The 24,274-nt window shown below is 41.7% G+C and overlaps 9 protein-coding genes, 1 non-coding gene and 1 pseudogene across 10 annotated transcripts in view; 7 read left to right on the top strand and 4 right to left on the bottom strand.

Moving 5' to 3' along the window:
* Nucleotides 1–3,806, top strand: part of nlrc5 (NLR family, CARD domain containing 5) — a 45,748-nt gene extending 41,942 nt beyond the window's left edge. The window contains exon 55 of the mRNA XM_088079747.1: nt 1,614–3,806. Within this exon, the coding sequence (XP_087935873.1) occupies nt 1,614–1,695 (82 nt within the window). The 3' untranslated portion in view covers nt 1,696–3,806. The remainder of the gene's footprint in view (nt 1–1,613) is intronic.
* A 2,103-nt stretch (nt 3,807–5,909) lies between these two features.
* LOC121940195 (histone H3) lies at nt 5,910–7,049 on the bottom strand. The gene has a single exon (XM_042483018.2). It carries the CDS (start codon nt 6,869–6,871, stop codon nt 6,461–6,463), a length of 411 nt encoding a protein of 136 aa, XP_042338952.1. The 5' UTR covers nt 6,872–7,049; the 3' UTR covers nt 5,910–6,460.
* A 135-nt stretch (nt 7,050–7,184) lies between these two features.
* Nucleotides 7,185–7,686, top strand: LOC148189136 (histone H2A). The gene has a single exon (XM_088079738.1). The coding sequence runs from the start codon at nt 7,240–7,242 to the stop codon at nt 7,621–7,623; it is 384 nt and encodes a 127-aa protein (XP_087935864.1). The 5' UTR covers nt 7,185–7,239; the 3' UTR covers nt 7,624–7,686.
* A 1,194-nt stretch (nt 7,687–8,880) lies between these two features.
* LOC148189135 (histone H2B 1/2-like) lies at nt 8,881–9,620 on the top strand. Its single transcript, XM_088079746.1, has one exon. The coding sequence runs from the start codon at nt 8,902–8,904 to the stop codon at nt 9,274–9,276; it is 375 nt and encodes a 124-aa protein (XP_087935872.1). The 5' UTR covers nt 8,881–8,901; the 3' UTR covers nt 9,277–9,620.
* Nucleotides 9,621–11,865: 2,245 nt separating this feature from the next.
* LOC148189134 (histone H4) lies at nt 11,866–12,804 on the top strand. Its single transcript, XM_088079744.1, has one exon. The coding sequence runs from the start codon at nt 12,058–12,060 to the stop codon at nt 12,367–12,369; it is 312 nt and encodes a 103-aa protein (XP_087935870.1). The 5' UTR covers nt 11,866–12,057; the 3' UTR covers nt 12,370–12,804.
* A 1,345-nt stretch (nt 12,805–14,149) lies between these two features.
* On the bottom strand, nt 14,150–14,221 carry trnap-ugg (transfer RNA proline (anticodon UGG)). The gene has a single exon. It is a non-coding gene; the product is annotated as a tRNA-Pro (tRNA).
* Nucleotides 14,222–14,599: 378 nt separating this feature from the next.
* On the top strand, nt 14,600–16,906 carry LOC121966545 (histone H3). The gene is made up of 2 exons (XM_088079733.1): nt 14,600–14,781; nt 16,162–16,906. Exon 2 carries the CDS (start codon nt 16,450–16,452, stop codon nt 16,858–16,860), a length of 411 nt encoding a protein of 136 aa, XP_087935859.1. The 5' UTR covers nt 14,600–14,781; nt 16,162–16,449; the 3' UTR covers nt 16,861–16,906.
* On the bottom strand, nt 15,550–16,196 carry LOC148189133 (histone H2A-like). The gene has a single exon (XM_088079742.1). The coding sequence runs from the start codon at nt 16,084–16,086 to the stop codon at nt 15,703–15,705; it is 384 nt and encodes a 127-aa protein (XP_087935868.1). The 5' UTR covers nt 16,087–16,196; the 3' UTR covers nt 15,550–15,702.
* A 1,643-nt stretch (nt 16,907–18,549) lies between the features above and the next one.
* On the top strand, nt 18,550–19,073 carry LOC121966548 (histone H2B 1/2-like). The gene has a single exon (XM_042516625.2). It carries the CDS (start codon nt 18,654–18,656, stop codon nt 19,026–19,028), a length of 375 nt encoding a protein of 124 aa, XP_042372559.1. The 5' UTR covers nt 18,550–18,653; the 3' UTR covers nt 19,029–19,073.
* A 124-nt stretch (nt 19,074–19,197) lies between these two features.
* LOC148189132 (histone H1 pseudogene) lies at nt 19,198–21,348 on the bottom strand (annotated as a pseudogene).
* Nucleotides 21,349–23,420: 2,072 nt separating this feature from the next.
* On the top strand, nt 23,421–23,879 carry LOC121966549 (histone H4). The gene has a single exon (XM_042516626.2). The coding sequence runs from the start codon at nt 23,436–23,438 to the stop codon at nt 23,745–23,747; it is 312 nt and encodes a 103-aa protein (XP_042372560.1). The 5' UTR covers nt 23,421–23,435; the 3' UTR covers nt 23,748–23,879.
* The last annotated feature ends 395 nt before the right edge of the window (nt 23,880–24,274 follow it).

Raw genomic sequence — 24,274 nt, 5'->3', positions numbered from 1 at the left:
CTGTAGATTTTGTCAGTCACCTTCACCATCTGCTGAAAGCACATTTGATTCCTGCTGTATTTGCTGTATTTGTGTTTGTTTTTATGCCTCTCGAGGCTGGAAGCATTATGTTTTCGGGTGTTTTCATCCTCATGTATGTCCGTCGTTAAGCCGAACCATTCTCATTAACGTTATATCTCAAGAACGTCTTTAGTGAATTCAGCACTGTGTTTTTCTGTCTTCTGAAATAAAAGACATAAGAGACAGTTCCACACCATCCACCACTAAAGGTTCATGAGTTAATGTTAATTCTTTATTGTCTTTTCCAATTTCTTTCCAATCTGTTTGATTAGTCATTGAGTTTATGTTATTATTCATCAAAGTGAAGATTTTCCACAATAGCTGAAACGTCCACTTGGACTCGATGATGAACTGGCTAGATTTGGTGGTCAAAGGTCACAGTCACTGTCTCATTCTTGTGAACGCGATATATTAAGAAAACCTTGAGGGAATTACTTCAGATTTGGCACAAACATGCAAGTGGACTCAAAAATGAGCTGATAATAATTTGGTGTTGAAAGGTCAAGATCACTGTGACCTTGCATCCATCTCACCTTTGTGAACACGATATGTCAAGAGTTTCCCCAAATTTGGCACAAACGTCCACTTGGACTCACGAATGAACTGATTAGATTTTAATGGTCAAAGGTCATGGTGAACTCATAAAACATGTTTTTGGCCAGAAATTCATACACTCAAAATTCACACAGATATCTCATAAGATATAATGATGAAGTTCTGACATTTTTCTTTCAAGAGGTCAAATGTCAAGTGTGACATCATAATGTTCTGCAAAAACACCTTTCTGGCCACACACACACTGATCTCAGGTGTTCACCTTGAAAATGTGCTGATCGTATACATCTTCTGAAGATGTGAGTGAATCAGTCATGTTTTCACAGATATGGATGTAAACTAAGTGCATCTTGACTGGTGTACGGAGACATACAACCATGTGTCGGTATTCCAAGGCCATGTCCATACGGAGACGAGTTTAGGTGTATCTGCAAAATTTTTTCATCGTATGGACATTTTGTCCACACCAAATTGGCGTTTTGGGAGCCCAAATACGCAAATTTTTAAAACCAGGTTGGGTTTCCATGTTTACAACCCATACGCATCTTTCTTGAACCGATGACGCCATAGCCCCACCGCTAACCCCGCCAACAACAACAATGGCAGATTACAGTGTTGCATTCGCGCTGCAGAAGCTACTGAGCAGGATATGGCTTTTACAGCAAAATCTTCTGCTCCACACAAGTGTCTTCGTATTCTCCGCCATCTTCTTCTTCGTGTGTTTGTTTACATCGCACAAGTTTTATGTGCATGCTCCGTGTCTTATTCTCTGCTTTTGGTGTTTTTCTGTGGCAGCGTACAGCGCCACTTACAGGCCTGGCATATATACTGCAGCGTTTCAGTGGTTTTGTGTGGACACACACGTCTTGAGACGATTCCGTGTTTACGGAAAACTTTTCCAAAACGAAGAAGAAATAGATCGGTTTTGTCTCCATGTGGACATGGCCCTAGTTTTTAATGTATTTATATATAAAATGTCCCACCACTGTGCTTTTCAGGCTGTGGAGGAACAAAGTCTCCTCCAGTGAAGCTCAGAGTCTCAGTGTGACGGACAGGAGGCTGAATTTCTCATCTACCTGATACGATGTGTGTCACTTGACGGTGGCGGGGAGAAATAACAATCCAGTCCTCCAGAATCTGCAGAGGTGAATCACTTCTACAGCTACAGACACACATGGCATTCAGGTGTGTTTTCTCTGCAGTATGGTCATCAGAAAAGCATGAAGAATTATATTTAATTAATAATTAATATTTTAATTTAATTAGTTGTGTGTTCGATTACTGCTGCAGCTGGCGTCTAATAGTATGAGGAGTTTAAAAGCCACTATGTGGTCTACTATTTTTTATATGTACTGTATATATTGAGTTCTCATCCCTAAAACATCTTGGTGTTAATAATTTTAGGGCCTCTGCAGGGAGCATTGTGATTATTGCACTATTAGATGTTTTTAAGGGTCTTGAGAAAAGCAAAAATGAATGCACTTATTGGCCTCTAGTTTCAAAATGGTAAACTGATGTAATCACCTGACAGTGTGGTGATGGTCACATTTACATGCACACTAAAATTACACAATTATTCCAAACACAATCGTCGTAGTTTGCTGTGGGTCATGTAAACAGCATATTATGTTTAGATATTCTGAAAAGAGTGCCCCAGGGATGATGTTTTTCGGTAGGCCAACCCACAAGCTGATGTCGCCCTGGTTCCCTCGTCAAAAAGCTTGTGGGATTTTTCCATTGGATTTAGCATAAAATAAGTTCTGTTGTAAAAAAAAAAAATGTTTACGATACATGTTTTATTCTGCGAGATAATCTCCACGAATGAACACCACTTTCAGGTGTTCATTTGAACACGATGACGGTTGCTGTAAAACCGTGTTTGGCGCAGCTTGATGATGTTCTGTAGTCTTATTTAGCCTCTTTTTTAAAGATACATAAAAGCTTTAAAGTTTATGAGTGGGTTATTTACTGACGTATTTCATGTAGAGAGCAAATGTGGAAAAAATCTCCTCAGCTTGTGTTAACCACACACCTTATTTCAGGCTTAGAACCAAAAACTCATTAAGAAACATTGACTTTAAGACGAGGGAACTGGAGGTGCTGGAACAGATTTCCAGGTTTTAAGGGTCATTACTGGGGTTTTCTTTTTGTCCTTTTTCTGAATTAAGCATTTCTGATTGTGCAACATGGTGGTTGTTACAGCTTCTCTAAACAAACAAAGGCTCATCTAGAGACTGAAACATATAAAGGAAGCAATGACACAAGAAAACACACCCACTAGGATGTGCGATACAATATATGCAGGGCCAAACATAACACTGGTATTATTTGTTTTAATAGCATTCTTTAGACATGAACACAGCACATTCAGATTATTGTTGAAATTCAGTGTTAAAAGTCATTAAATTCCACAGATGGATGGATCTTAGTGGTGAACTGAAATTTAAAAAAAAAGCTCTGTAAAGCTGCAAAGAGGTTTGATATTACATTCTGAGTTAGCTGGTGGAGAGACGACCCACAAAGCTTATTTTTATGGATCAGCCGCACTTTCCGCCACACCACACTGCCATGGACCTAGAGGCCATTCATTTGTTTCCACCAAGTTTCATGTGAGGGTAGGAATTTAGACTGATACTTTGAGTCACTTTGCACTGTAGTGTGTTTACAATAATTAGAGGCCACATCAGTACTAACTCAGCGAATCATAAACTCACAGTAAAGGAAGAGCTGAAAAGGGGGGACCCCTCCTCTCTGTTATCTGCTCTCATGGTCAATTTAGGTTGTGGTCTCTATCCAGTTTGCGTATTTATTTCTGATATTATCATGGAAGGTTATTTATTTATAATTTAAACTTCTACATACGTAAATCTGAGATGATAATAGATGAAACAACAAGTGTGACAGCACCCGTGCTGAGAATAACGTGTTGGTGTCTCGCCTCCGTCATCTCTCTTGTTCCTTGTTGTACTGATAATGCAATAATGCTCTCGTTCCTTCCTCATTATATTGTGTATAGTTTTGTTTCTTTTTGCAGTTTGTTAGGTTTTATTATGATTCACAGAGACACACAGCATGTTAATGAGCACAGGCAGTCCTGTGGTTCCTTTTATATGTTTGATTTCCTCTGTTGCCTCTGTCTTTAACATTAATTCATGATGTCAGGTGACATTAATAAAGCAAGACTACCTTGACTTTTGCTCCTTTTTTTTTTTCTTTTCTTTTTTTTTTTTTTACACTTTACAGGATTAGTCTGTTTTTCTTTCTTGGTTACTTTGTCTGTTATTTCTGCATGTAATCCCATACAAGTTTTTTTGTGCTATCTATCTATCTATATATCTATCTCTCTATCTACACACACACACTTACACACACACACACACACACACACACACACACACACACACACACACACAAATATGTATGATTGTACATATATATATAATATAGGACTTTTTTAAGGTCATTCTTTTTACTTTTTTATTTAACTTTTTTTTGTAACCTTTTACTAATTTCTTGCTGATCGTCTTCCTCCCATGTTTTTGAAACAAATCTCGGGTTTCAAAGAGTTAACTTGCCATTACATTTGGTTTTGATTCCTGTTCTTACATATACATATACATATCAGGCAAGTTTATTATTGACTGTAAAATGTTTTGCTATATGTGGGTTTTTGTTTTTAGTTAAGATAAGTCAATATGGTTTGGGTTTTTTGGAGTACATAAGTCACTCTTTCCCTTCGCCTTGCACAAAGCGTCCTTTATGAACCCCCGACTTTTCATTCAGACTAATGCCAACAAGAGTTGACAGCTGTGCTCGACAGTGACATGCTCGCCAAACACATTCACAGGATTCCCATTTCTTTACTTGTGATCGGGCACTCTCTTGTGGTTAAGACTGGTGGTGCAAATGTGAAGCAGTTTCTGCCGCTCTGCTGTGTGCTTTGACAGCTCCTTTATGAAATTGTACTTTGTCATCAGCTTGCTGTGGATTTTTTTCTGGTATTTCCCTGTCACTTTGTACTTTATGACATGTCTTGCCAAATTACACATTATTTCTTTTCCCTTGTTTAACAAAACACAACACCACACAACAAAACATGTACAAAATTTCAGAAGCTTCTGAAGAGCGCCTGAACACAGCAGGAGGAAACTGATGTCGATCTGCGAGTTGAAGGGTTAACTACAGATAATGTGCAGGAGTGAGCATCAAATCTGCCAACATGTACTTTGTGGTACAAATGTGTATGAGAGGTCACTTTACAGCAGCCAGTCTCTCTTGACCTTTTGCACCAAAATGAAGGACAGAGACGACTGAAAGGCCACCAGCTGCATTATGATACAAACGTCCAAGAGAGAGTCAGTTACATTAAACATGATCATTTTATCTCAACTGTTTGTATCACAATAGAGATTATGTTCATTTACAATTGTCTGTGTGTGTGTGTGTGTGTGTGTGTGTGTGTGTGTGTGTGTGTGTGTGTGTGTGTGTGTGTGTGTGTGTGTGTGTGTGTGAGAGTGTGTGTGCATGCGAGAGAGAGAAAACCAGCTCCTTCTCACACTTCCCCCAACACTGTGCATATTGAGGTGGAAACTGAGGAGGGAGTGTCTGAAGGAACGACTCTGGCAGGTGAAGGTGTGAAATCACACACATGGAAGAATTGGGGGTCCTCTTGTTAGAGGTATCTGTCTAATCCTGATGACTATTGAAATGCTAATACATGAGGCCACATGCTGAAGAGGGCCAAAGAGCCAGTAAAGCTGCTATCTACCAAAAGCTTTCAGTATAGTACCTTTGGTACCAAAAGTAGCCCTTTGGACACAGTACCTACATCAGTGATATTCAACTCATTACCCACGGCCCAAATCTGGCCCCTGATAGAGGGCTGGAAAATTTATACTGAGAGAATTGTTTTTGTAGGTTAAACTTTTGGTATACTTACGGCACCATAGTACATAAACCAGCATCATCATAGAGTTTGTTTATAAAACAAAAAATGCCAATGGAGGATCTGCTGCACCCTCCGACAGAGGTCCTAGCTAAGCCCCTAATGTCCTAAAATCCTATAAACTTCCCCAAAGCCTACAAATGTCATTAAATATGAGAGATGTCCAAATATCCTACAAATGTCCTAAAATACCCCAAATGCCCAAAATCCTAGAAACATGTATGGGGCTGCTGCGACTGGCCCCTGGCCTTTTTTTTTTTTTTTTTCTCCAAAAGTGGCCCCTAAGGAAAGCAAGTTGAGTATCCCTGATTCATTCAGCATTTCCACTACATGCAGCACTCATAGAGAGCTACTGCCTGCTCCTTCTTTTTATTTTATTAAGCTTGTTTGACAGCAATTAATAGGCTAAAAATAATAATAATAAAAGAAAAAAGGGAATATTCAAAGTAAAACTGACTCAAGTAATGAAGGAACAACCACACAACCATACAGTGTCAGGGGTAAATAACAAAGCTGGACACAAACATGAACTGAAAACAGTGCAATAAGATTTAAAATAAACAAATAAACATGAAAAAAGTGGTTGTAGCTGCAGCAACACAGAAGTAGCGCCCCATCAGATAACGTGATGCAGGAAACGAGATGAAGGAGAGAAAAACAAGAGAAAAAAAACAAACATGTTGACTGGATGATTCATGTTGTAATCGACCTCCCGCACAATTAATGAATTAACTGTACTTGAACCAGCTAAAGTTGCCCGTAATCTCGCTTTGTGGTATGCTATCACATTGGTAATAGTGACCCATGTTGTTTTGACACTCAAACTTTGTAGGACTGCGCTCTTAGTGAAGTGAGGTGGCTCTTAAAAGAGCCGTTGTGGTTTGTGGAGCAGCAGATAATTTAAGCTCTCTCTCCACGGATACGACGGGCCAGCTGGATGTCTTTGGGCATGATGGTGACTCTCTTGGCGTGGATGGCGCACAGATTGGTGTCCTCAAAGAGGCCGACCAGGTAAGCCTCGCTGGCCTCCTGCAGAGCCATGACAGCGGAGCTCTGGAAGCGCAGGTCGGTCTTGAAATCCTGAGCGATTTCACGGACCAGGCGCTGGAAGGGCAGCTTGCGGATCAGCAGCTCGGTGGATTTCTGGTAACGACGGATCTCACGGAGAGCCACGGTACCGGGCCTGTAACGGTGAGGCTTCTTGACGCCGCCGGTGGCCGGGGCGCTCTTACGCGCAGCCTTGGTGGCCAGCTGCTTCCTGGGAGCTTTGCCTCCGGTGGATTTACGAGCGGTCTGCTTGGTTCTTGCCATGATTTCTTCTTTCTCTGTTAACAGTAGAAATGTGCAGCTGAAAGAGCAGAAACGCTGCTCTTAAACTGTGGGACCGGCTGTCAGACGGTGACGCTGCTTCAGTCCTCCGCCTCCTGATTGGTGAGCGGCCCCTCCTGGAGCTCAGCACCGCCTCGAGGAGCGACCCACCGCCCCAATCTCCGCTGCTTATTGGCCGAAAAATACTTTCAAAAAGTCCGCCAAAACGCACTGTGGACCCCCGCTGCTCTGCTTCAGCCTCTTTTCTGGTTGGTCTGGCAAGAACCGTCCCGCGCTCTGTCAGTATATAGAGGAGGGTCTCAACCGCTGAACCACATTTTCTCTGAGTCTCAACTCTAGAAATCATCAGTATGAGTGGTCGCGGAAAAACCGGTGGCAAAGCCAGAGCTAAGGCAAAGACCCGCTCCTCCCGTGCTGGGCTCCAGTTCCCAGTCGGTCGTGTCCACAGACTGCTGCGCAAAGGAAACTATGCGGAGCGCGTCGGTGCCGGCGCCCCCGTCTACCTGGCGGCTGTGCTGGAGTACCTGACCGCTGAGATCCTGGAGTTGGCCGGAAACGCTGCCCGCGACAACAAGAAGACCCGTATCATCCCCCGTCACCTGCAGCTGGCTGTCCGCAACGACGAGGAGCTCAACAAGCTGCTGGGAGGAGTGACCATCGCTCAGGGCGGCGTGCTGCCCAACATCCAGGCTGTTCTGCTGCCCAAGAAGACCGAGAAGGCCGCCAAGAAGTAAACTGACACACTCGATCACTGCTGCAAATCGCCCCCCAAAAAGGCTCTTTTAAGAGCCACCCAATCACTTCAGAAGGTGCAATGTTTCTTAAACTCTACGTATTCCAAAATAATTCCAAATCCAATCTCTACTGTGGTCGGTTGGTGAGGTAGTCAGCAGTAGATGTAAACTGGTTCAGTGCAAAATTAAACGACTAGTCAAAAATGATTATATTCTTTATTGCAACTGTTGTTTGCACATCATCATTTTTAGTCCCAATGCGAGATATGGGGGAGTATGATTATTCCTTACTTAAAATCAACAACACAATGCGAGGAATAGCAATTTAGAGAGAGCAAATTCAAATTCTTCTATAAAGTAGATCGGTAGAACCAGATCTGATCTCTTTGACAGTTTAAAACAAATGGGTGCAGGGGGAATGAGATTACTGATGATCCACATGAGATGTCCAAAACTGCGATTTAATATACACGAGTAGAATTAACCTGCATTTGTATGGGTTTCTTTCTTAGTGTTTATTACTTTCGGCTTCACTGCTTGCTCACATGATTGTTGTGTTTAGAGCAATTTTATCATTGAAGTAAAATCCAAATGAAATCAGACAAAACACACACACACACACACACACACACACACACACACACACACACACACACACACACACACACACACACACACACACACACACACATCATATTTTCGAGATTAATCTAAGACGGGCTTTTCACAGCAATACTTGCTTTTCTGATCCACCCCAGTACTCAGGAGTAGAGCAACAACCCATTCGGTCACCAATGATATCTAATTGCAGCAAAGTTATTTATTTATATATTTTAATTGTGATGACGCAATGATGGATGAATTATGATGCTGTGAGAACATGAGCTTTTCTGCGGGACATCTAGTACACAAGAGTATCAGCCTTAAATCTGTTTTTAAAGCGCTCAGCACCGAAGTCGCTGTCCAAGGTCCTGTTCTGTTTCTGCCACCAACACGCACTTATTTATTTATTTATTTTTAATCTTGTCTCAGATTAAATACATGTGTGGAAAATGATCACCTAACCACATTGTACCATAATAATGAGGACGACTGTGGTGTGCATAAATCAGACTTGCTCACAGGGACGGTGACTGGTGAAGCGCATGCTCAGTGCCTCTCAGGAGGAAACCAATCCTGTGCGAGTGACAACACAGTAACATTTACATCCAGTGGATACAAAGACAGCAGTCTGAGCTCCGTGTGGTCATCCACTTTAGGAATCTTCGGTAACCAATCATGCCTGAGACCACCGTGAAAGCGCCCAAGAAGGGCTCCAAGAAAGCCGTTTCTAAATCGGTCAGCAAGACCGGCAAGAAGAAGAGAAAGACCAGGAAGGAGAGCTACGCTATCTACGTGTACAAGGTACTGAAGCAGGTCCACCCCGACACCGGTATCTCCTCTAAGGCCATGGGCATCATGAACTCGTTTGTGGGCGATATCTTCGAGCGTATCGCCGGTGAGGCCTCCCGTCTGGCTCACTACAACAAGCGCTCCACCATCACTTCCAGGGAGATCCAGACCGCCGTCCGCCTGCTGCTGCCCGGTGAGCTGGCCAAGCACGCCGTGTCTGAGGGGACCAAGGCCGTCACCAAGTACACCAGCTCCAAGTAAACCTGCTCTCACAGCAACAACACAAAGGCTCTTTTAAGAGCCACCCACTGTCTCTGAAGATATTTTCCTCTATGATTGATTTGATTTTTTTTTAGGAGGGTAAAACAAAGCAGCACTGAATTATGGTAAAACTAGTGCATTTACAGATATTAAAATCTCACCATAAATGTCCCCGTGTTTACCAATCCAACGACATTGTACAGTCAATACAATATAGTGCCATGTATAGAATGCATTAACTTGGTAATTACAAACCATACATCTTATCTAGCCAGAAACAAACAAAATGATTCAAATTATATTAAAAAAACAAACAAAACAAAAAAAAAAAAAGTTCTAATGAATAAATATGATTTAAAAAGATATATAATAAAATACATAAAACATTGGAGCTTCATTTTTTGTATATGTGTATTTGTATTAGCACCTTTAGATAGTATTTATTCCTATATTATCTCTGGTGTGTCTTTATCCTTGCTTGATCTATGTTGGATTAAGATAATTGTACTTAAATAGTAATCTTTAATGAACAATCCTTTGGTTTGACCTCCTTTCCCCTGCATCTATAATAAGCCTCTCTTCAATGTTCTTACCAGACACATACCAAGACACAATCTTGGATATGTTACTATAGATTTAGAGTTTAAGGGAGATTAGGGCTATTATTAGATCTCCCTTGAGCGTAATAAGTGGCTTGGATGTTACAGTTGGTTTAAACTGTTAAGCTGAAGTCCTGAATACTGGAAAACGTCCTCACCAGAGAAATAACTTAAAATAAATAAAGTATAAAACAAAGAATACGGGGTGGTTAGGGACTGTAGGTCTAACTATTTGTTTAAATGTTGCTTTTGTAAAAATATTTCGGTGACAATCTCTAGAGGTGCTCAAGTTTTGTTACATGTGTAAAGAGGAAAGAAAGAGACAGACATAGCTCTTATTATTATTATTATTATTATTATTATTATATAATCAAAGTTATTTTTAAAAAAATATGCATGTGTGTTATGTTATATATAATATAGTATAAGCTAGTTTTAAGAGGCTACCTGAATAATGCAGATAAAATACATCAGTGACAGCAGTAATGTCAATAATTGCACACAAGCACCCTGGACAGCTCCTTAATCACTTACCTGTTCTCAAACTGGGAATTAATAATAAAGATGGAATAAATGTCACAATTTTATCAAATTTCATTCAAGCAGCTGTTGATTAGCTTCACCTGCCGAATAGCTTTCCATTTGGTTTGTCAGTCATCTGTCAACTGATTTAACTACTGCAGGCACCATAATGAATGACATTCACTGAATATCGTAGCGTACATACTTTTATACATTACGACAGCAGTAGATACTTTGCAGATGAAGATGTCAACTAAATCTGAGAAGCTGGAATGATCGAGTGCGTAGTCAACTCGAGCCATTTCTCCTCTAAACATCTCTGATGATTTCACTGAAACTTTTTGTCTATCAGTCATTTGTTGTTATTTTTCTGTCCTCTGCCATTAATTATCTCACGACCCTTCGGATTTATCTTGTGACCAGTTTATTTGATTAATAATACTTTTGTATTTCCAAGTTAACTTTTGAATTCAGAAAAAAAATCATACTGTTGTAATTGTACTGTCATGTAAGGATCTGACCTCCTTCTCAATCACTGGTGACCAGAACTCAGAGACTCATCTCGTCTACAAACAGGTCAAAGATTTATATTTGACATATTTCTCATTGTTTCATATTTCATAACAACACAATGCACCCTAATTATTCACTTTGTATCTCTGGACAGCAGCTCTGTCAGTTCAGCACCTCAGACAGCGACAGCAACACAAACCTCTGATACCATCAAAATGTCAAATAACTGTGTCTTTACAGTTAGTTATATGTGATTTCTGTTTCTCCTCAAAAGTCTGCAGCTACTGTCTCTTCAGTACTTGACCTCATTAGCATTTTAACAGTCAGCAGAATAGGACAGATACCTCTAACAGCAGGACCCTGTCTGCAGTTCATGCATGTGTTTGATTTCACACCTTCACCTGCCAGTCACTGCTTCAGACACTCCCTCCTCAGTTTCATCACCTCGTGTGAAATGTGTATTTACAGTCAGTATTCAAGCAATTTACATGTCTCGGGTAAGTATGAAAAGGAGACAGTTGTGGCCAAAAAAAAAACCAAACAAAAAAATAAATTACATTGTGAGCACATCTATTTCAACATTTACTAACTTATCTTAAAGATGATAATAATAATAATAATAATAATAATAATAATAATAATAATAATAATAATAATAATAATAATAATAATAATAATAATAACAATAACCAATCACCTTTAAAATAGCAGGAGGTGCAAAGAGAGAGAGAAAAAAGATTAATTAAGATGATTTAAAATCTAGTTTAAAAATGAATTTTCCAGTCATTACTGGGTGGAGTAGGCAGCAAAAATAGCAACAGACAACAGACAGAACATCCTGCTACAGCTATCTCTGTAGATTTATCATATTTTCACATCGTGTTGATTCTGTATTTCAGTACAATGGTGAGTCGGCCTACTTGTTCTTATTAACACTTAACACTTTCTGTCTGGAAGCATCAGCTCATGTGGGTCGGAGACCTGCTGTCCCTGATTCATGCTGCTGCTCAGCAGGTGGCGCTCAGCCACCAAAGAGTTAATCATCAACAAGCCCGCCTCTGCCTTCCTTCACGTCCTCAGACAGGATTTAAGTAGCCGGGAAAACTGGGTTAGTAGGTATTGAGTAGAAAGACTCTGACTGCTGAAAATGTCTGGAAGAGGAAAGGGCGGTAAAGGACTCGGTAAAGGAGGCGCTAAGCGTCACCGCAAAGTCCTCCGTGATAACATCCAGGGAATCACCAAACCCGCTATCCGCCGTCTGGCTCGCCGTGGCGGAGTGAAGCGTATCTCCGGTCTGATCTACGAGGAGACCCGCGGTGTGTTGAAGGTTTTCCTGGAAAACGTCATCCGTGACGCCGTCACCTACACCGAGCACGCCAAGAGGAAGACCGTGACCGCCATGGATGTGGTGTATGCTCTGAAGAGGCAGGGCCGCACCCTGTACGGCTTCGGCGGTTAAACTCCTTCATATCTGTGGAGAAACTAAATCAAAGGCCCTTTTAAGGGCCACCCAAATACTCACAAAGAGGCGATTTTTCTGTTAATTATGTAATCAAGTAGAATCTGTGTTTAAGAAGGGACATACTGGTCTGTGGTGTATGTATAGGATAGCGGCTGTAATAAATCTTAAATAAAATGTAAACGGGAGGTGTGATCTTATGTTATCAGTGTGTTGTCTCAGCTACATGCGGGTGCTGTACAGGATGCTTGTGCATATTATTTGACATAACTGATAATAGTAAGTCATTCAATATTGTCTTTTTATGTAGTGAACCTTGTAGTGAGATGAAGTGTCATGAAGCATTGAAGCTTTCCGTCCAGTTGGTTCAGTCATGGTGCTTCATTTGCTCTACTGTGCCATCAAGTGGACAATAAATGTAAAACAGGCAGAGTGATTATAATTATAATCACGCACCATTGCTTTGGTGCGTGAAGATGTGAATTGAATTGTGCTTAAATGATAATGCTAATAAACCAATAGAATATTCATAAGCTCGAACAGAATTAAAACAAACGCGCAATAAAGTCCAAAGTCAACAAAATGTGAGGGGACAGTGGAGGTCCGTTGCGTTTCGGTGCCCCATATATTTCAAATCGCACGCCAAACCCGTGAACCAGTCTCTGAACCCGTCACGTAGTACGGCTGGGCCCCGAGGCTTTAACGTCACCACATGCGCCATCGATACAAGCCTCCATACGCGCTTCACAAAAATCTTCATGAATTACTCGACACGGAAGGACGCATCACTAGTATCTTGTGTACTACATTGCTTGTGTAACTGGGAGCTTGTATATATCATTTAGGTTTTTTGTTTTAAACTCTTAATATCGACACTGCTGCCCTTCATAAGCAGCATGTTCAAAGAACATCTGTCAAAGTCAAAGTCCTGCTCTCTTGTTTAAGTGATTGGCTGTGTTTATCTTCAAACTGCTCATCTGTTCTGTGGCGCAATAAAAGGAATCAGCTGAGATGCAGGAAGAAACTGAAGATAATAAACATTAATCAATGAAATTTAAATATGAGGTGTGTTACCCTGTTATCAGTGAGAAGATTCAGTCATTGCTGGCGGTTTTAGATCATCAGTGTGTGTACAAGTAAACATGAGGGAGCTGTCCAGGGTGCCTGCGCACAGATGACATGACTGTCACTCAAAACGTATTCATGTACTTGTATCATTTATGTAGCATATCGGATACCACAAATTGCATGTAACAGGGAGCCTGTATGCTATTTCAAACTCAGTTTAGAATTTATTACATGATTTAAAAATGATTTGCACTCCTGTTCCATTTTGTTTTTCTTATTTTCATTTATAATTTCAATAGTTTAATTCATAAGGACAATACACATTAATCAACATTTCTGTAAATGTGTCAGTGTTAGCCACCTGGATCTTTTTAGAGCCTCACTGACCCTGTTTTTATGTTAGCAGTTTTCAACTGGCCTCATTAATAAAGTTACTGTGCTAGGTGCATAAGATGTAAGTGGCGTCTCTCTCCTGAAATTCTGTACACTTTATACATAAATACCAAACGTTTATTTTTTTTATTGTTACGTTTCCTAAAATCTGCCTGTTTTATATAATGTCCAACTGAGTCGCGTGTTAACATAATCCCCATTAGACGAAGGAAACTGCGATATCTTTAATGCTTGTGCAGTTAATTCCTGATAGAAGTTAATGTGTGTACAATGTTTTGTGTATTAAAGCTTTGTGATATTGAATTCTATAGAAAATCCAGGGCTCGTCCGGGATTTGAACCCGGGACCTCTCGCACCCAAAGCGAGAATCATACCCCTAGACCAACGAGCCATGTAAATGACGGGAAAAAAGTGGTTTAAAGTTTCGTCTGCTGATATTTCAGCTCTGCAGTTGAACTCTTCACGTGTGATTTGGCAGCTCGGAGTCTCGTTCTTCTCTGTCCAAACAGCGCCTCTGCTGCACAGCATTTTACAGAAAAGCTACAAAGACTGATCATCAAATGTGTAACGAGTGGAGATGTGTCAGCAACATTATGTTGACCTACATTTATTTATCACTATTGATTTTTGGAGACATTTCTAGCAAGCTTTGCAATTTCCAATTTTCTGAGTGACTTGAACGCATCACCTGCAGGGTCCTCTCATTAAAGGCAGGTGTGCTCAATCAGAGAGGATAAAGCCTTCAGCAGCCGTGTGTTTGGTCAAATTCTAGTTTTATTTGTTCGATGAATTTGTTCATTTGAACAGCGAGTTGAAATTTGTTTTTTGTGGATGCAAAATCTACGGAAGAAAGATTTGTTCGGAGGTTTTTATGTTTGTTTTGACGCGACAATCAGTTCAGATTCATCCTGCAAATCAGTGGACACCTGAAGCACCGTGGATCATCTGACGGTGAGTACAAGCACACACAGCGAGCTGAGCTTATCTACAGTCTGTGGGCGGATATTTTAAGCTTATTTAGAAGCAGGTAGTGATGCGTCCTTCCGTGTCGAGTAATTCATGAAGATTTTTGTGAAGCGTGTATGGAGGCTTGTATCGATGGCGTTTGTGGTGACGTTTGAAGCCTCGGGAGCCAGCCGTACCACGTGACGGATTCAGGGAAAGGTTCGTCGGTTTGGCGTGCGATTCGAAATATTAGGGGCAACAACATGCAACGGACCTCCGCTGTCCCCTCACATTTTATTGACTTGGGACTTTATTGCGCGTTTGTTTGCAATCTATTCGAGCTTCTATATGATTTATATTATTGGTTTATTAGCATTATCATTTAAGCACAATTCAATTCATATCTTCATGCACCAAAGCAATGGTGTCATTATTATAATCACTCTGCCTGTTTTACATTTATTGTCCACTTGATGGCAGAGTAGAGCAAACGAAGCACCGTGAAGCTTCGGCCCATGAGTGACCCAATTGGATGGAAAGCTTCAATGCTTCATGACACTTCATCTCGCCATCATTAGAAGCAGGAATTAAGTTGGCATTTTAAAGCATGCATAAGGGGGAGAGAGGTGGAAAAAAATATGCACCCCTATATTATTTATTGAAATTTAAAGCAATTGAACAGTGAATATTAATAAAGAGTCAGAAGAACAAATACAATGTGCAATATATAACGGGCTGTTTAATTCACAAAATGATTTGTTTTGTCGCCGTTGTTTCAAATAAGCATTCTGGTGATATTAGTTACGAGCGCGAATAATTTTCATCGGTGTAATGGTGAAAAAGAAACACAGCTCTTTGTTGTGATTGGGTGGCTCTTAAAAGAGCCGTTTTGGGGACCGATTTGCAGCAGTGATCGAGTGTCTCGGTTTACTTCTTGGGGGCCTTCTCGGTCTTCTTGGGCAGCAGAACAGCCTGGATGTTGGGCAGCACGCCGCCCTGAGCGATGGTCACTCCTCCCAGCAGCTTGTTGAGCTCCTCGTCGTTGCGGACAGCCAGCTGCAGGTGACGGGGGATGATACGGGTCTTCTTGTTGTCGCGGGCAGCGTTTCCGGCCAACTCCAGGATCTCAGCGGTCAGGTACTCCAGCACAGCCGCCAGGTAGACGGGGGCACCGGCACCGACGCGCTCCGCATAGTTTCCTTTGCGCAGCAGTCTGTGGACACGACCGACTGGGAACTGGAGCCCAGCACGGGAGGAGCGGGTCTTTGCCTTAGCTCTGGCTTTGCCACCGGTTTTTCCGCGACCACTCATTCTGATGATTTCTAGAGTCGAGACTCAGAGAAAATGTGACTTCAGCGGTTGAGACCCTCCTCTATATACCCACAGAGCGCGGGACGGTTCCTGTCAGACCAACCAGAAAAGAGGCTGAAGCAGAACAGCGGGCAGTGAGTTTTGGCGGACTTTTTGAAAGTATTTTTCGGCCAATAAGCAGCGGAGATTGGGGCGGTGGGTCGCTCCTCGAGGCGGTGCTGAGCTCCAGGAGGGGCCGCTCACCAATCAGGAGGCGGAGGACTGAAGCAGCGTCACCGTCTGACAGCCGGTCCCACAGTTTAAGAGCAGCGTTTCTCCTCTTTCAGCTGCACATTTCTACTGTTAGCAGAGAAAGAAGAAGTCATGGCAAGAACCAAGCAGACCGCTCGTAAATCCACCGGAGGCAAAGCTCCCAGGAAGCAGCTGGCCACCAAGGCTGCTCGTAAGAGCGCCCCGGCCACCGGCGGAGTGAAGAAGCCTCACCGTTACAGGCCCGGTACCGTGGCTCTCCGTGAGATCCGTCGCTACCAGAAATCCACCGAGCTGCTGATCCGCAAGCTGCCCTTCCAGCGCCTGGTCCGTGAAATCGCTCAGGATTTCAAGACCGACCTGCGCTTCCAGAGCTCCGCTGTCATGGCTCTGCAGGAGGCCAGCGAGGCTTACCTGGTCGGCCTCTTTGAGGACACCAATCTGTGCGCCATCCACGCCAAGAGAGTCACCATCATGCCCAAAGACATCCAGCTGGCCCGTCGTATCCGCGGAGAGAGAGCTTAAATTATCTGCTGCTCCACAAACCACAACGGCTCTTTTAAGAGCCACCTCACTTCACTAAGAGCTCAGTCCTAAATATTTAACACTTTATAATTAATAGTAAATCAACAAGTGCTACAAAGTGGCAATATCACAGAATAAAATGTCATGACAGGAGGTGATAACATGCCATGATTTGAAAATAGATGAAATAATTGGAGAGATTATCTTCAGTTCATGTCAAATGCTAAAGTCTTACAAGAAAACAATCAAATCAATTACTAGTAAATATGTATATGCTACAAATTAAAAAAAAAAAAAGGAACTGCTTCACTCTCCCTAAGAGCTCTAGTATGAACACATCAGTGAAATTCAACAATTTACCATGAAGCACCCCTCTCTCCTACAGCCTTTGAATAGCCATCTAACTCTTTACACACCCAGCAGCGTTTAACAGTCCTAGTACAAAGTCCTGTTTGTTTTGTTTTTGTTAAATGAAATTTAATTGCACTTTCACCATGAAATGACCTGTCAAATAGAACCTGGCTACAAAGTGCCAACACAACAAAAGAAGATCAATAGGTAATTATTACCAACGCAATACTATACCATATAGTGAGAATGCATAATTAATGTGTTACTTTTGCACAATGCTTGTTTTCCCTTTTTAATAATTTTGAATAACATTCAGTGTTCAGTACAAAAATACATTCAAATAAAAGTGAGAAGAACGAAACAAAGTAAAATAAACTTACACACAGGTCTTTACACATGTAGTTACACATTTATAATAATTTAAAAAGTTGTAATATTTGTATAAAACGATAACTTATGTTGAGGTTAACTTTTAATTACATATCTTGAATTTTATTTATTTAATATAATCACAAAGCACATGAGTGAAATATACTTGCCAATATATCTTTGGAAAACTCATTTTGAATTAGCAGCACATTGTACAGTTCATTCATTAATTGTGAAACAGCAGCAACAGCTTGCTTACCATCATGCACAAGCTTTTTGTCTCTCAGGACTCAACTCTTCATTAAAATGATACAGCTCTAAACTGACTCAACTAATTAAATAGCTTACTTATTAAAAAGTACATGAAATGTAAGAACCTAAACAGTGTTACTTAAACTTATGAGGTAGATCATATAGTAAGATCTGACAAAATTACTATTATTTAAATTTATATGGAAGTGTAAGTCTGTTGTTTTAGAAAAGCCTCTCATCTCAGGGAGGTGATAACGTACCATAAAGTGAAAAAAAAAAGTATATCAGTTCTTGTCAGATTTTCTCATGAGTTAACATATCATTCAGAATGAGAGCAAGGTGACTCATTCAGTCACTAAAGATATGCTATTGCATCACAGCGTCATTTATTCACACAAATTTGAGCTCTGCGATGACGCGATGACGCGATGACGCATGAGTGCTGCTGTGAGAACATGATACACACAGAGAATCAACCATCAATCTGTTTTTAAAGCGCTCAGCGCCAAAGTCGCTGTCCAAGGTCCTGTCCTGTTTCTGCCACCAACACGCACTTATTTACTCTCTATCTTGTCTCGGCTGACATAGGATGTATGCAAAACAACTACACACAACAACTACATGGTATCCTAGACATAGTGGACAGAGGGAAAAAAAAAACGTCCTCACAGGGACGGTGGCGCATGCGCGGTGGCTCTCAGAAGGAAACGAATCCTGTGCGAGCGACAGCACAGTAACATTTACATCCAGTGGATACAAAGAGACCAACCAGTTCTCATCCAGAGCTTATACGATTTTGGAAATCAATCCAATCGGTGAATATGCCTGAGACTACCGTGAAGGCGCCCAAAAAGGGCTCAAAGAAAGCCGTCTCTAAGTCGGTCAGCAAGACCGGTAAGAAGAAGAGAAAGACCAGGAAGGAGAGCTACGCTATCTACGTGTACAAGGTACTGAAGCAGGTCCACCCCGACACCGGTATCTCCTCTAAGGCCATGGGCATCATGAACTCGTTTGTGGGCGATATCTTCGAGCGTATCGCCGGTGAGGCCTCCCGTCTGGCTCACTACAACAAGCGCTCCACCATCACTTCCAGGGAGATCCAGACCGCCGTCCGCCTGCTGCTGCCCGGTGAGCTGGCCAAGCACGCCGTGTCTGAGGGGACCAAGGCCGTCACCAAGTACACCAGCTCCAAGTAAATCTGCTCTCACAGCAACAACACAAAGGCTCTTTTAAGAGCCACCCACTGCATCTGAAGATATTTTCCACTATGATTGTTTTGACTTTTTAGGAGGATTTAAAAAAAAAAAAAAAAAAGCAGTAACATAATACTAACTATGATTCTTTTCTTTTCATTCTTGTTCTTTTTGGGGGGTAAAACAAAACGTGTTAAACAAGTAGGTGTTATAAAGCAGACTCCAATCGCTCGTAACGGCGTAGCAATGAGATGCACGATCCGAAGTCTGATAAACCTAATCATTTAACCTTATAATTTATTGTTATTCTGTTTTAGTGCTGTCACAGTGTCAGAATATTTATCAGACTTGAAAACACGGAAAAGGAAGTTGATGCAGCTGCTCGCATTCACTGGATTGAAGACACGTGATTTTTGACAATATACTCTCGCAGGTAGTGTGGAGACATGAATGTACCTCCCAACCAGATTTTATTGATTGACACACCGGATATAATCACTTGTTACTGCAGCTCAGCGCAACGTGAAACAGGAATATAGAATACATATAAACATTGTGTATTAGTAAGGGCCCTAGATATTAATTTGTGGCATGACGACATGAGAAAGGACAACAGGTTGTCTTCTTGTCTCTTCTTTCATCTCTGTTAGCGTTATTTAATACTGTTCATTTGCATATTTTACATAACCTACTGAGATCCAATGAGCTCACTCACTAATACTTCCACCCTACTTTCACCCTTGGCCAGATACTTTTGACAAGAAATGTAGTTTTTTTTTTTGTTGCTGGGCGCTGGGGAACATATTGCATTCATGTGTTGTGATTTTCCCCATCTGATGTCATTTAATCATTTTTCAACATAAAGGCAGCTATTTATACAAACCGTGTGTTTATCGCTCTCCTAAACTTGGTACAGTTGTTATTAAACAAACTAATGTCTTAATTCCAAAGGAAAACACTCTTTAAGCTGTTGTGGGTGGCTCTTAAAAGAGCCTTTTTGTAGAGAGTGATGATGAGACTGATGTTCGCTCATTTCTTCTTGGGTGCTGCCTTCTTGGCTTTGGGCTTAGCGGCCTTCTTTGCGGGGGCTTTCTTGGCTGCGGGCTTTTTGGCCACCTTCTTGGGGCTCTTTGCTGCCTTTTTGGGGCTCTTAGCGGCCTTCTTGGGGCTCTTAGCTGGTTTCTTGGCCGCTGCGGGTTTCTTGGCCTTCTTGGGAGATTTCTTAGCGGCTGCTGGCTTCTTAGCTGCAGCTGCTTTGGGCTTTTTGGCCGCTGCGGGCTTCTTGGCTTTAGCAGCGGCTTTCTTAACGGGCTTCTTGGCCTTTGGAGGAGCAGCAGCCTTCTTGCTCATCTTGAAGGATCCGGAGGCCCCGGTCCCCTTGGTCTGCACCAGAGTGCCCTTCGCCACCAGAGACTTGATGGCGGTCTTGACGCGGACCTTGTTCTTTTCCACATCGTATCCTCCGGCAGCTAAAGCCTTCTTGAGGGCGGCCAAAGACACGCCGCCCCGCTCCTTGGATGCGGCCACAGCTTTAACGAGCAGCTCGTTGACGCTGGGACCGGCCTTCCTCGGTTTGGAGACCTTCTTCTTGGCTGCTTTGGCCGGAGCGGCGGCGGCTGGAGCTGGAGCTTCTTCTGCCATGTTGTCCCGCAGTGCTGTTCCTCGTCAGGATAACAGAGAGTCAGACTGGACTGATGAAGAGCTCAGAGCACGAGGCTGCACTTAAACACACCATGAGAACCGTGGAGACTCAAGCGGCCCGCTGCTCCTCTGTGCAGCGTGAAAGCTGCAGCACTTGTGTTTTCTGAGCACTGATAAAAGCTGCAAAAGTCAAAGTGTGAGAGGTGCTGCAGGCTGACGGTGAAGCAGCAGATAGCGGACTTGTGTCTCTTCATATTCAAGTCATGTAGAGCTCTGATGCTCTCTGCTTTTTGTCTGTGGAGCCTCCAAACCTCACCGATTCACCGCCGTCAGCAGCTCTGCTCGGCGGCTTTTCACACTTATTTCCCTCCGAAAATGATCAAAAATACATCATAGCTCCACTAAAAGCCGTTTTCCAGTTGCTCCACATGTTTGTTCAGAGACTCGGTGTAAAAACAACCGTCTGATGTTGATGATTTCGTAATAAAGTGAATTTTTTCTGGTCGCAGCAAACACACTGATGATGGCTGAGGCTTCTGGTGCAGCTCGGACAGACTTCTGTCAAAGCTGCTGTAACTGTCACACAAAATCACACCAATAAATTGCACAGATCTCATACTGACCGTGCAAAAATAATGCACATAAATTACATATAAAACATACTGCACACACCCCGTTGTTAAGACATCATGGAACTATTGCACAATCCCTGTAGCTTAAACAGCATCGTTTAATAGTTTGGTAGTGGTAGGAACAAAAGAGGTTTTAAAACAGTTAGGTTTGCAGGGGAAACTCTATCTTCTTCCAGAGGGCAGCAGCTTATATTCTGTGTGGAGATTATGTGTTGGGTTGGTCATTATCCTCTTAGCTTGCCGAAAAACAGACTGCTCATACATCGACTGGAGAGGCTGGTATTCCCTCCTTCCCATCACCATCATGGCAGTGTGTCGGCTACCAGAGGAGAGAGCTTAGCTTTTACATGTACAGTGAGGTCACCATACCACTCTGATATCCCATATCTGAGCAAAATCTCTATTACATTATGATTAAAAAACAAAAACAAAAACATAATTCTTCTTATTTATTGAAATTTAGTTCTGAACTTCCTTAAAAAATCTCAGAGTAAAAGAAGTTCAGATTCCTCAGGAAAGATAACAACTTGACTAAACCAGTAATGCTACGACAACAACAGCTAATACTACTACTAATACTAGTAGTAGCAGTAGTAGTAATAATAATATTAATTTCTAACAATTTGTTCATTAAGGTATTTATTTGCTAAGATAATGGACAGATTGGCTCATAAAGTGACACAGTGATGTTCAGTATTGTTCAATGACGGCAGTCTTACTTTAAGATAAAATATCGCTGACAAATACACGCACACACATGTGTAAAAACATGCAGAGGCTGCAAACACATCCTCAAGGACAATACAAAGGTAAGAGTTCCTTGTGGCATACAGGGATAATTTTATGGAAATGAGTTTTCGGGAGCTGCTTAAAGCAAGGCGAAGATTTAGCATTTCTGATTTCAAGGAGAGGCTGATCCAGAGTTTGGGAACAACAACTGTAAAATCACAGAAGCACAATATTATTGTTATTATTATAATCATTATAAATATATATTGTGATGTGATGTTATATGATGTGATGTAATTAATATTAACAATATTTATAATTCTTCCATGACAGTTTTACAAAGTGCTCCACACATTACCACCACAGTTGTATTTAGGGATTGTTGGTGTTTAGTGGCCTTGGATTTAGTCAGCGAGGCCTCTAAATTCGAGTCTGAGCGTCAGGCTGCTTCTAAAACAGACATCTCTCTGGACTCTTCATTAAAAACCACATCGTCTGGTGCGCTGGGAGACAGATGTGCAAAGGTTCCTTAGTTACTGCTAAAGAGAGGTTGAGTCTGGGCAGAAGGACTTGTAGTCTAGTTTTTACTTTGAATGTAACAATGTCACCAGTGTCTTTTTGTTTAATCTTCTCAGCTGTGTCTTTGCAGTTGGTGTTGTGTGTTTTTGGTTCCTCCTCAAAAGTCTGTTGAGTACTCGGCCTCGTTTATTAGCATTTGAATAGTCATCAGGATTTAACAGATACCTGTAACAGCAGGACCCCCGTCAGCAGCTCCTGCATGTGTGTGATTTCACACCTCAGAGTCGTTGCTTCAGACACACCCTCCTCAGTTTCCTGCTTTTCATCAGGTATTGACCACGATCAACACGCTAAGGACATGAATAGAAACATTTTGTCCATTGTATTTCTTATTTATTTTTCTTTTTGAAAGCGTTTTAGCAAAACTTCTACCTTGGATTATGATGTGTTATCATTTTACATCATGTTACAATTTTCTATCTGTCAATCCATAAAAACACAGACACAGAGAAACTAGTGGGCAAGGAAGATTTATTTGTACAGAGGTGCAAAGATAGGAAAATAGAAGTAAATGAATTGAAGTCAAGTTCAAAAATAAATTTACAGTCATTACTGGATGGAGTTGGCAGCAAAAAGTAGCCTACAAAACAGACAAGTAGGCCTACTTATACTTTATTAACACTAAACACTTTCTGCCTGTAAGCATCAGCTCATGTGGGTCGGAGACCTGCTGTCCCTGATTCAGGCTGCTGCTCAGCAGGTGGCGCTCAGGCACCAAAGAGTTAATCGTCAACAAGCCTCTGCCTTCTTTCACGTCCTCAGACATGATGTAAATAGCCGGGGAAACTGGGCTAATAGATATTGAGTAGAAAGACTCTGACTATTGAAAATGTCTGGAAGAGGAAAGGGCGGTAAAGGACTCGGTAAAGGAGGCGCTAAGCGTCACCGCAAAGTCCTCCGTGATAACATCCAGGGAATCACCAAACCCGCTATCCGCCGTCTGGCTCGCCGTGGCGGAGTGAAGCGTATCTCCGGTCTGATCTACGAGGAGACCCGCGGTGTGTTGAAGGTTTTCCTGGAGAACGTCATCCGTGACGCCGTCACCTACACCGAGCACGCCAAGAGGAAGACCGTGACCGCCATGGATGTGGTGTATGCTCTGAAGAGGCAGGGCCGCACCCTGTACGGCTTCGGCGGCTAAACTCCTTCATATCTGCGGAGAAACTACATTAAAGGCCCTTTTAAGGGCCATCCATATATTCACAAAGAGCTGACTCCCTTTTCATAATTTTATCACTATTGTGTTGTATTATATGTTATATCAATATGTATTGTGTTGTGTTAATTTGGTTGTTGCCAGTCACAGGTTTACACAGTTTTACCATATGCTTTTTTTTTTTTTTTAGGTAAAGCTACAAAATAAATTAAAGTGCTGTCCAAGGAGCTAGTGTACAACTTAACATGGCATCTACTTTTTTTTTTTTTTTTAAACTTAAAAAAGCATACTTTCACTGCTGTCCCACTTACACAATACTTTATTTGATCTGGGTGAGAAGTAGTGTGCATTAAATTTAGTGCACTGATACAGATCTTAAGTTTGGAACCAAGCCCTTGATTGGTTTTATTACTGCAATTGTTATGTTTTTTTTTTTTACACACAGTTGAGTTTGCAGTGGAAACACCTGCTGAGTATTGTCACTTACTCTCCTCTTCACTCTGTTGTCATGT

Source organism: Plectropomus leopardus, chromosome 7 (assembly GCF_026936395.1).
Source record: "Plectropomus leopardus strain MGB_pleo_1.0 chromosome 7, ASM2693639v1, whole genome shotgun sequence".
NCBI lineage: Eukaryota > Metazoa > Chordata > Actinopteri > Perciformes > Serranidae > Plectropomus > Plectropomus leopardus.
This window is presented reverse-complemented; position numbering and strand designations above follow the sequence as displayed.